The sequence below is a fragment of the Choloepus didactylus genome, chromosome 4 (genome assembly GCF_015220235.1).
Source record: "Choloepus didactylus isolate mChoDid1 chromosome 4, mChoDid1.pri, whole genome shotgun sequence".
NCBI lineage: Eukaryota > Metazoa > Chordata > Mammalia > Pilosa > Megalonychidae > Choloepus > Choloepus didactylus.
The window spans coordinates 40,809,138-40,821,523 of record NC_051310.1 but is presented as its reverse complement, the minus strand read 5'-3'; the positions used below and the strand labels follow the sequence as shown (position 1 = coordinate 40,821,523).

At 43.3% G+C, this 12,386-nt stretch overlaps 1 protein-coding gene across 6 annotated transcripts in view; it reads left to right on the top strand.

The window, feature by feature from the left end:
- Positions 1-12,386, top strand: part of SMOC1 (SPARC related modular calcium binding 1) — a 159,816-nt gene that overhangs the window by 76,177 nt on the left and 71,253 nt on the right. For all 6 annotated transcript variants that reach the window (XM_037832421.1, XM_037832423.1, XM_037832422.1 and 3 more), the window contains exons 2-3: positions 2,668-2,833; positions 3,929-4,041. In XM_037832421.1, the coding sequence (XP_037688349.1) occupies positions 2,668-2,833; positions 3,929-4,041 (279 nt within the window). The remainder of the gene's footprint in view (positions 1-2,667; positions 2,834-3,928; positions 4,042-12,386) is intronic.

Here is a 12,386-nt window from a genome sequence, read left to right as displayed (position 1 = left end):
CCAAATTTTCTCTGGTGCACAGTGAGTGGTGGGCTTCTTCCTCTAGAGCTGGGAGGGTGATGGTGGCAAATGGGCTTGGGGGGAAGAGTGAGAAGACGCTACCTCTCAGTTTCAGTGGCAACCTCAGTTCAGGGGTGGAGCTGGGACAGGAAGCTGGGGGCCACCTGTGCCCACGGTGTAATGCCAGAGGAGGGTGAACAGGAGGACATGGCTTGAGAAGGGGAAAGCTCAGGGCAGGGGAGTGGCCCCTGTGATCCCCTGGGGTGGCAGGAGCCTGGGAGGCAGAGCTCCTCACATCACACCAGCTGGTTTTGAGGTGCTGCTGTGTGGGAAAATGCCGAGCAGGAACGCTTTCACCCAGCACCAAATTGTGTGCCCTGGCACTGTGCTGGATGCTGGGGATCAGTTCATAGGTAAAACAGGCATTACCCTTGTCTTCCTGGAGCTCAGGGCTAAGGATTCTGTTATTAATCAAATCACATAAACTTAGGGCAACAAACTGTGTTAAGAGCAGTGAAGGAAAAGTAAAGTGTGAGGTTTGTTACAGGGGTCTCATCCCCACTGGGGACAGTTCAGGGAAAAAGTCTCAGAAGAAATAGCAGAAGCCCAAATCCGAAGTAGGGGTGGGAGGGAAGAGAGAATGAACAGTGTGCACAATAGGTAGGTAGGAGCCAGTGCAGCTCATTTGGGAGCTGGAAAGCAGGCCTGGGGGCCCGACCAGGGCAGACCACCGGATAGACAGAGCAGTAAGAACAAGGTGAGACGGGGAGCCCCAGGGTCAGATTCTCTTTAACCCAGAGCTGGGAGACCATGCGGGGTCCTGGCTATTTACCCTAAGGGCAGAGGGACAGCTCTGAAGGGTTTTAACCAGGAGCAACCCGAGGGGAGTGGAGCTGGCATTCTGGGCGGAGGTTGGGGTGTGGCTGAATGGCCCTGCTCTCTTCTGCTCTTCCAGTCAGCTTGTGCCTCCTCAGTGTGGCGGGCTGGGAGGCAGATGTGACTTTATGTATTACTTATTTTGTCCCAGACTACCAGACTCTATTAAGTGCTGTGCTCATGAGATGCTCTCAGGACGTTTCCCTTTGGGCTTTGGCCAGGATTCAGTGTTAACCTGTGAGTGTGGGAGCCCAGGGGATCCAAAGAGAGGCTCAAGTGGCACTGTCCATCCTCCAAGGCCTGTGGAGGGGTTTCAGCCCTCAGCCGGTCCCTCCCGGTGCTGAGCAGCAGACTCCAGGCAAGAAGGCAAGGTGGTGGGAGGGACTGGGATGTGGTCTGTGTATTGTGTTGATGGATGGACTTGAACTCTCAGAATTTATTCAATCTGGTGTGGGTGTTTCCACTGGTCCCTTGAAGGGGGTGGTACTGCCTCTGGACCTCTCTCTGCTGTTCTGGAAAAGGTATCATTTCTCTTCTATTTGCTTCACCCAACGGCCTGCAAATACATCGGAAACAGAGGAAAAGGTTTACCCAGGTTGTGGTCACACCTTCCCTTAACCTCTTTGAGCTTGATGTGGTTAGTCAGTCAATTTTAGCAGTCTTGGCTGCCAGGTGTGTGCTGGCAGCATCGCTGTGCGGTACCTTGCATGACCGTGGATTACTGTGGGATAGCCGTGCATTACCATGGGATAGCTGTTTCCTCCACCAGCACTGCCCAGGAACCTCAGTGTGCCCGGGGCTCTGCTCTGTGGAGGTGGGTAGCATGGCAGCCTCAGGTGGTCTCTTACTTGGCAGCTGGATCCCCCCCTAGTGGGTATGGCAAGAAGCCGAGGAGGAAGCTGCGAGATGTCTGATGACCTATCTTGAGAGTCCCGCAACATCACTTCTGCAGCTTTTTATTAATCAAGAAAGTTGCTGAGGCCAGTCCAGATTCAAGGGGGAGAGTTTAGACACCACAGCTCCACGGGAGGAGTAGCAGATATTTTACGGCTGTTTGCCATTTACACAGGGTTTGAGAATGTATCAGAGATGTCCGAGAAGCCCTGCAGTAATGAAACCTGTGTAATCCGGCATTTCCTGAGCTGATTATGATTATTTTCTTTCATCGGGAAATTCTTTTCTCACAGAAAACCACTGAACTTGTATTCTGCCAGAGAGCAGTGAGTGGAAATTGCAGATTGATAGATTTGGGCTCAATTCTACTTTCTAACAATTAAAGCTTCCCCAAAATAGAATCTGGACTTTGATAGTAAGTTCCTGATTTGGAGAAGGACCCAAATAGAGGTTGCATGGCCCTGTGCATGGAGGGAAAGGCCAAATGTCCTAATGGTTAAAGCTTTGACTTTTACGTCCAACAGATTAGCCTCCACCACTCACTTGTTATGTGACTTTGGGCAAGTTACCCTCTCTGGGCTTCAGCTTCCTTATCTACAAAGTAAACAGCTCCTATTTCACAGGGTGGTTGTGAGGACGAATGCATATGAATTACATAGCACCGTGCCTGCCAATGTCTGTAAACATCAGACATTGTTATTTTTCTTATGATCTAGATAGGATGCCTTCCTTGGTTAGACTTGGGGGCTGCCAGTCCTCTTCCACCTCTGGGTTTTACAACTTTGGGTGTTTTCAGGACTTGCTTCCCAAGGGCAAACCAGTATTGCAAGTCTTAGACTCCCTTCCACTTTTCTTGCAAATGTAACCTCTATACCTTTTGCTTTTTTTCTAACCTAGTTTCTAATAAGTGACCGTGACCCTCAGTGCAATCTTCACTGCTCCCGGACTCAACCCAAACCCATCTGTGCCTCTGACGGCAGGTCCTATGAGTCCATGTGTGAGTACCAGCGAGCTAAGTGCCGAGATGCAAGCCTGGGTGTGGTACATCGAGGCAGATGCAAAGGTGAGTGCACGCACTTCCACCCAGCCCAGGAGAGGCTTCCGGGCAACACAGCCCCCTGCACTGTGCACTCCCCAGTGTGGGGAGCTCGGAATGAATCTGCTATGTGGTTTTCTCTCCTATCCCTCTACTTCTTCCACCAGGGAATGAGGGCAGGAGAACTGGTCTGCCTCAGGGAATAAGTACTTTTCTTTCAAGCCTGCCACTAGGCTAGGGCTTAGAGAGATGTGTTGCTATCTGGCTCATACTTTTTTTTTTTGTATATGAAGATGCTTAAAATGGCAAAGCATTGCTGCTGGCTCTTGAAATGGGATCCCAAATATTGGTCAACAGATGTGTTTTGTCTGAGCTACTCACATGTTTAAAAACATTAAGAACATTTGAAGTAACATTTAAAAATTGGGAAATTCAATATAAAAATCTGGATTTGTGTGCTTTTCTTGCAAAAAATCAGAAGTTCTGGTAATTTTAGGTCAATGTTCCTGCAAAGTCACAAATGACTAGAGCTGAGTAGCAGCTACCTCCTTTAGAGAAGAGCCTGTTCTCCAGTTTGCCACAGTCCTCAATGCTCCCTATTGTCTCTCAGAACTAAATGCTGTTTTTCTCATACCCAGACCATTTCTCTAATTTATATTACCTTTCTGAGGCCTTTAGCTTTTTGAGTTTGTGACCCTGGACTATCTCAGGAATTGTGGGAGCCTAAGCAGGTTGCCCTAGTGTCTTTGATTTTTCCAAAGAAAATACTTGCAAGTATTGAACTATAAAATATCTTTGAGACCCCTTGGACTTACTGGTTTTTTCATAAACCCAGTGAAAAAGAATGGATGGAAGTGGAACACTTTTTTCCTGGTGGGAGTGGGGGTGCTTGGAAGAAAAAATAAGCAGACCACGTTATAAGTATGAATCTGTCTAACAGCCCCTGCTCCCCACTATTCTAAGAATAACATTAAGAGGAAGATGAGGCTGAGCCAGTCAACTCGGCCACTGCCCCGAGTGGGGTGGTTTTCTTTCAGCATTCCTGGACCTGGGCAGCCATTTGTTCCATGGCTCAGTGTGGAATCCAAGTGAAACATGCCAGATGCCCTTCTCCCCATTTAGACGCTGGCCAGAGCAAGTGTCGCCTGGAGCGGGCCCAAGCTTTGGAGCAAGCCAAGAAGCCCCAGGAGGCTGTGTTTGTGCCGGAGTGTGGTGAGGACGGCTCCTTTACCCAGGTGAGGCCTTGGCTAATCCTCTCAGGTCAGTTTGCAGGATCGAGACAGAGGAGAGCTGTCCTGAGAGCTTGAGGCTGCCCAGTGCCCTGGCTCTCTGGGAAACAGCTGAGCGAGTCGCTCTTCACTCCCCTCTGCGCTGCCTTCTGGGGCCTCCTTCCCCCTCCTCGGCTCAGCAAGCCACCCCATGCCAACTGGCAGTGGGTCCTGAAAAGACGCGTGAAAGTCCGAGCCAGGAAACTGGCATTGCTTGGTCTCTGTCCTCCCTCTGGCTGTGTCCTCTGAGGGCCGGACCTGAATTTTTCTCTTCTGTCAAATGTGGGCTGGCTATTTGTTCTTAACCCTGTCGGTTTCCAGGGGCAGCCCGTTATTCCCTTCACTGTATATTGCTATCCTCTTTGTATTCCCTTCCTTCCTATGAAGCAATGCTCTCTTTGAGTACAACTATGTTTCATGGTTCGATGAGGGGGAGGGAGAGGGAGAGAGGGAGAGAGGAAGAGGGAGAAAAGAGTGAGGTAGGGGGGATAGGGAGAGAGGGTGGGAAGAAAGAGAGAGGGAGGGAGGGAGGAAGGGAAGGAGAGGGAGAGAGAGAGAGGGAGAGAGAGAGAGAACGTGTAAGCATGCACTCAGATTTTCAAATTTCTTTGCAGGCAGTCCCATCTCTCATCCTGTATGATCTTGTTTAGTGCTTTGTGTAAAAGTAAGGCTGATGGTGTTGATGTTGGCATGGGCTGTTTCTAAAATGTGGGCAGCAGTGGGAGAATAAGGTGCTCCTTAGTGACGCCTTTAGGCTGCTCCCTACCGCACTGTGGTGAGTGGCTGGGGGTGAGCTGTGGCCTGGGTGCCTGGAGGCTTCTGTGCGAGTCAGGATCCTGCACCAGCTACATCAAGGCAAGGGCTTTAAGGGAAGGCCATTGGGCATGGGTGAGTTTGGCCATGTAGTTGGGGATGGTCCTAGGGACAGCACTCCCTTTGCAGGTTGAATAGAGTGACAGATGAGGGAATCCCCTATCTTAGAGCTGGAGGCAGAAAAGGGGTTCAAAAGCTTCCCTGTAAGTCAGAATCAATGGTGTACAAGAGCTGGCCCTTGAGCTGATGGATTTCAGGTTTCATTTCTGGGCTGTGCCAAAGAGCTCGCTGATTTTAGGCCGACCTCCTGTTGGGGTGGAAATGTGGAGGAGTGGTAGGTTGGGGATTGGGCATCATCTTTTTAAAATTTCCCAACTGAATCAAATATGCAACTAGACTCAAGAGCCCCTGCATTAAAGTGACCTTGGCCTCTGATACCCTGAAAGGGGCTTTCTATTCATTGTCTCATTTAGATCTTGCCACGAGCCCGTGAAGTAGGTATTACCATCATTTTACAGATGATGGAGAAATAGCGGGTGTTGAGTGGCAGTGCTGGAAGATTCAAATCCAGACCCTCTAACTCCAAAACCCTCCACATTCTGCTGCTCTCTGAACTGGCAGGTTCAAAGGAAGCTCTGAGGGGTGTACTGGAAGGGGCAGTATGTGCAGTGGTTAGCGTGTCTGGCACCAGAACATCTGCGCTCGAATGCCAGCCCCACCACCTCGGGCAAGTCACAGAATCTCTCCAGGCCTCAGTTTCCTTATCTGAAAAATGGAGGCAATAATAGCTTATCTCAAGGTCGTGATGAGGGTTAAATGAGCTAACTCATGTTAAACACTTAGAACAGTACCCGATTCACATAAATGCTATATAAATATTTGTCAATATCATGATCATTATTCTTATCTCTTCTGTAGTTCTGCTACTCAAGTCTTCCCAAAACTTTATGGATAGTGCAACTCAAGGGGAAAAAATGCCTTTTGTTGAAATTCCCCAAGTTCAAAAATTGATGTGTTCCTTCAGCTTATTTATCCTAGTAAAAAGAAAACGGGTGATCTTTGTGTATGTGTTTGAAACTGCACTGCTGAGAATTCATGTGTGGGGGAAGAAAATAGGCTAGCTTGATTTGGGGCTGAGGCAGGGGTGCAGGGATCAGGGAGGAGGGCAAAGTCTATGGCAATAGTTTTTTCCTTTCTCTCGGCTGATGGAATTCTGGGTGTGTTGCTTATGAGAACAGTTGACCCCTGCCCTTCCGATTCTGAAGTGTTTGCTGCCTCGTGATAGACAGCCTGCTGGCTAGCTTTTGTTTGGGCAAGGCAAGGCCAGGCCAGGTGGTGTTTGCCGGGGAAAGGAACTTCCAGATTAGTCCGGGCTGAATTGCTAAATGAGAGGGCCCCCCAAAGTTCACAAAAGGTTGTATAGACAATCACGAGCAGCTTCATTTGTTTGACAGTCTAAGCACTGCCATGTGTCTGCAGGCTCGTCTCTGGTTCATGCTAGTGGGCAGCCAGACAGCCAGATTAAGGGCCCATTTCAGTTCAAGTGATTGAAGTGGATGTGCTTTTTCCCTTGATCAAAGACGCTGCAATAACTTCACAAAATGAGGCTGCCTCTTTGAGTGTGTGTCAGTCACATTGACAAGCTGCCGAAATTCTATGAGACAAAACACTTTTGTCCCTTCCCCAACTTACACTATTATTTAGCTGGGCTTAAAAAATTTTTTTTAAAGACCAAAACCCAGAGGTAAGCTAGGTTGCTTTAATATTCTTTGGGATATTGCTATGCACAGACTCTGGTGTTAATAATCTACTTTAGCCCTGTGAATTATTACACAGTTAATGCTCTATTGAAGTTTATGGAGGGAGTGATGGAATCCTAATGGGACTGGATTTGTCGGGGATGGGGCACAGCTTGGGACCACATGACTGAGCTGGCTTTAATGGTGTATATGTGGGAATCAGTGGTCTCTGGTCTCTTCCTGTTTTCTCTTATCCTTTCCCCTCCCTACCCCCGACCTAACTCACACAGGAGAGTGTCTCTTCTTAAGCAGTGATTCTAAAGCTTCACATTTGATCACATTAGATTTTTAAAAATCTTGATATCTAGGCCACATCCTAGAACATTGAACCAAATTCTGGGAGTGGGACCAGGCATTGTAGTTTTTAAAGCTCCCCAGGGGATTCCGATGTTTGATTCAAGTTGCCAACCACTGCTGTCAGGACTTCATCATTCCCGTTTCTCCGTTGCATCACTGGAATGTGGAGCTGAGGCTCTTTGGTGACCTGTAAGATCAGGTGCTACAGGCTTTCTCCTTTGCTGTGGTCTTATCTGTTTTCTCTTCTGGGTACCAGGAACATAACTGATGACATCCGTTTTACCAAGTCCTCTGCTAAGCAGTTGTCTTGTGCCCAGGCTGGTTATCTGAAATCTGAGCTATAGTGGAAGGGTGTTGGATTTCCATTTTTTGGAAATGTTGCCCAGAGCTTGTCAAGAGTGTGGCTGCTCTTTTTTGAGCACTAAATAGTAGACTCAGAGTTTTGCATCTATTCTGTACTACAACTTTTGAGGAAGTTATTAATACCTTTATTTACAAAGGAAAACTGAGTTTCAGGGGGCCTGAATGACTGGTTCAAGTCATGAAGCTAGGAAGGCTCTGTACCCCAGCCTGCCTAATCTCAGAGCCTGGCCTCTTAATGTTTTTGCTCTACGAAAGGGGTCTTGAGGCATATGTAATTTTTCTTCATCACCTTGTTCTTTTGGAAGTCCCCTCTCGATGCTGTTGAACAATTAGTCAAACAAACGTAAAAAAAAATCCTGTACTTTTTATGATGGAAGTTTGTAAATATACAAAAAGGAGAAGTAATAGTATAATGAATTCCATGCATCCATCACTCAGCTTCAACAGTGAACAGCATGTGGCCAATTCTATTTCATCTTTACTCCATTTTCATCCTCTGTTCCCTACTGGATTGCTATAAAGCAAATTCCAGGCATAATATGTTTCCATCCCAAACAAACATTTTTGAGCCCCACTGTGTTCTGGGCTCTGTGCTGGTTGCTATGCAGATTCAAGAAGTGATATGATCCCTGCATTTAAGGAACCTATGTGCAGAAAATATATTAAGACATATGATAGAGTGACTAGAATACAAGACCATATGTTTACAAGTGGTTGTATTTCAAAAGCTCATTTACAAGTTAGTTATTTGAAATTCTGAATGTATTTTATTTTTCAAATATATATATATAAATTTAAAACTTCTGAACATAAACTTTAAACAAAACTAAAAAGCAAATGACATATGTTAGCCCTAATGACAAAGAGCAAATATACTTAATATACAAAGAATTTTCACAAATCAATAAGTAAAAGATCCTAAAAGAAAAATGGACAAGAGATATTAACAAGCAGGTCATGTAATAATATAAAAAAAGTGAATATAAATGATGTCATCTTCATTAATAATTTAAAGACTTAAAAATAAAAACAATAATGTACCATTTTGCTTACCAAAGTTGAAAACACTGGAAAAAAAGATAATATGCAGGTTGAGTGAAGGGAAAAGGCTACCTCAAAATTGCATTTTGGAGAGTAAGTTAGTAACAACTTTTAATGGTGTAATTCTGCAATAAGGGTCTAAAGTCCTTAATTGTGCACACCTTTTAAGCTTGCAATTCCACTTCTAGGAATTTATTCTAAGGGAATAACCTCAGATGTATGCAAATATTTAGCCTCAAAGATTTCCATGTAAGTTCTGTTTATGAAAAAAACATTTTGGAAACAACCTAAATATCTAATAATAGAGAATTGCTTAGATTACGACAGCCATACTATGCAGCTAGTAAAATGATGTTGAAGAGGGTTATTGTACGTAAGTATGTATATATGTTAGGGATTTAATTAAATAATAAAAAGAGTAATATCTTTATTTTATTCTTAAAAGAAAAGTTATACACACTTTGTAAAAAAAATTCTGACAATATGGAAGTACATAAGGTAAGAAAGTTAAAATCACTCAACCATTTCATCTCCTTGAAATAGCCACAATTAAATCGATAACTTTCTAGATGTTTTCTTTGTGTGTCTCTATTATCATTATTTAGGACAGAATGATATCATATATCATTTTATAACATTTTCTTAAACTAATTACATCGTTGACTTGTTTCCATGTTGATGACCTATAGCTAGCTCTACCTCATTTTTTTTAATGGCTGCATAGTATTCCATTGCATGAATGTTCTGGGAATCCTGGTAATTTAGGGGTTACATTTCCAGAAGTTGACTATTGGATCAAAAGCACAAATGCCTTTTTAAGGCATTTGTTGCATCCTACCAAACTGCTCTTCATGAATGTTAAGTAACAATATGGTTGATTAGTAGTTGTTATTAGACACATTCCAAGCCATTTTAAATTTTTGTGTAGATGAATTGTAGTACTAATAATAACTATAGAATACAAAACACCATTCATAATATTACTTCTATGTAAAAAATGTATTGTTTCCTGTCTTTAAGCTTCATGTACCAAGAAGTCTTTCTTGATATAGCTCTGCCTGACACCGTCTTCCCATATTCCCTTGTACTATGGGAAGTAAATCCCTATACACTACAGCCCCCAACCAATGCACACATATACACATGCCCCCCCACCTCAAGTCATTTTTTTGCATATAGGGTCCTGAGGAACTATAATTTTTCCTTGGTGACGCTTTGTTCTAAATTTGGAAGCTCAAAGAAAAAGTTCTGTGGCTTTTTGGCAAAGACAGTGGGCTCCATTGTCAGGATTTCTACAGTTCCTACTGTTATATTTCCTAAAATCTGGGGAAATATAAGTTATTTCCTAAGAGCCTGGGGTTGGGCTATGAAGCAAGTCTTGATGCTCCTGTTTAGCTCCTTCACTCTCCCTCCCCAGCCTCCGCAATACAGAGCTGCTTCTCCTAAAGTCACCCTTATAGGCCAAGGTTGCATGATTAACTTGCCCTGGAAACAGCTTGGTTTATCATCTGGACCTCCCTCTTCTGGATTCCCAGCAAGTACACGAAGGTATTGATGCTTTGCATGGACTGTGAACCTTTGTGGACATGGGCTGATTAAACCTTGGCAGCCTGGAGCACTGAGCATCCATCAAAGATTTATTCCAGCTTTGATGAACCTAGAGGTCTAAAAAGGGTTCAGGAACTTTGGTTTTTCTGTTTAACGTGGAAAGATCTTACCTAGAGCAACAGTGTGGGTCTCTCATCAGACAGGGCTGAAGACTTTTCAGGTTAAGTGCTGAGATCTTAGGTGTTTTTGTAAAGCCAAAGTGTTTCTGTGCTTCTCCAGACATAGATGGTCAGCCCCTTTGGATGACCCCAAACAAAGCCCAGTCTGTGTGTTTTAGTGGATGGTGCCCCTGCTTTAAGTTCCCTCAGCCTTCTGTGGCATGCTCAATGCCAACTTTTTTTTCTTAAAGCTAAAAATTCAAGCCCATCCTTTATGTATAGATGGTATAAATGGTAAATGGATCCATTGTTGGGCAAGATGTAGCTTCTCTTTTTCCTTTTTTAAGTGCTCAGTAAACATTATTTTTATTACAAATTGAACATCTGCTGTGTCCAGGCATCTTTCTAATTCTGTACACGTTTTCCATTGAATTTTTTTGTTCCAAACAACTAGGTATTTCATATGTTAATTTATACAAGAATCCCACTATTTAACACATAGTTGCTGCTCAGCAAATGTTAGTTTTCTTCCTCCTTAGGTTTCAATTTGCTCTACTGTAAATTAGGAGAGTTGAGCTAGTCCAGTGGTTGACAAACTATGGCCTGTGTGCTGGCCACTTTTTTTTAAATAGCAGCTTTATTGAGATGTAATTTACATATCATAAAATTTATCCTTTTGTACAATTCAGTGGTTTTTAGTATATTCACAGAGTTTGTGCAACTATACCATTATCTAAACCTTTTCATCATCTCGAAAAGAAATCCCATACCTATTAGTAGTCACTTCCCTTTATCCCCTCTCCCCAGCCTCTGACATCCATTCATCTACTTTCTATTCTATAGATTTGCTTATTCTGGACATTTCATATAAACAGAATCATGTTGTAAGTGGCCTTTTGTGTGGCTGGCTTCTTCCACTTAGCATACTGTTTTCAAGATTCATCCATGTTGTAGCACTCATCAATACTGCATTCCTTTTTATTGCTGAATAATATTTCATTAGATGGATATACCATATTTTACTTAGCCATTCATTCATTAATGGACATTTGGGTTGTTTCCATGTTTTGGCTATTATGAACAATGCTGCTATGAACATATTTTAACAAGTTTTCAAGTTTTTGTGTAAACATATGTTTTCATTTCTCTTGGGTATATACCTAAGAGTGCAATTGTTGGGTCATGTGGTAACTACATGTTTAACCTTTTGAGGAACTGCCAGACTTTTTCCCAAAGCAGCTGTACCATTTTACATTCCCTCAAGCAATGTACAAGGGTTCCAATTTTTCCACATCTTTGTCAGCACTTGCTATCGCCCATCCATTTTTATATGGTCCTCCTAGTGAATGTGTAGTGATATCTTGTGGTTTTGATTTGCGTTTCCCTAATGACTAATGATGTTGAGCATCTTTTCACATGTTTATTGGCCATTTGTGTATCTTCTTTGGAGAAATGTCTATTCAGAACCATTGCCCATTTTTAAATTTGGTAATTTGTTTTTTTATTATTATCAGAGCTCTTTTCTTCAAGATGTAAGTCCCTTATCAGATGTATGATTTACAAATATTTTCTCCCATTCTGCAGGTGTCTTTTTACTTTCTTGATGGTATCTTTTGAAGCACAGATATTTTAAATTTTGATGAAGTCCAATTTATCTTTTCTTTTGCTGCTTGTGCTTTTAGTGTTATAGCTAAGAAACCACTGTCTAATTCAAGGTAACTAAGATTTATTCCTATGCTTTCTTCTGAGAACTTTATGGTTTATAGCTTTTATTTTTAGGTTGCTGATCCATTTTTTAAGTTAACTTTTGTGCATGGGGTGAGGCAGGGATCCAACTTCATTCTTTTGTATGTCTCAGTGCCATTTGTTGAGAAGACTGATCTTCCCCATTGTATTGTCTTGGCATCTTTGTTGAAAATCAACTGATCATAAATGTGAAGTTTATTTCTGGATTCTTAATTCTATTCCATTGATCTACATGTCCAGTCTTACGCCAGTGCCACACTGCCTTGAGTGCTATAGCATTGTAGTGTGTGTTGTAATCTTCTTTTTTCCTTTTTAAATGAGCAGTGAGGTAAGTGTTGCTCTGCCCTCATGTGTGGGGTTGGTGCCAGCTCTCCTTACCAAGGGAGTGCCTTCAAGGAGAGGGATGCACAGGAAATTGTAGCCTGTACTGTGGTCTTAGGTTTGTGACCAGTATCAGTGTCCTTTCTTGGCTATTTGCAAGGGAAGCAAAGGGTAGAGAAAGAGTGCAAATTAGAGGTGGGAAATTCTCCAGAATCACCAAAGATGA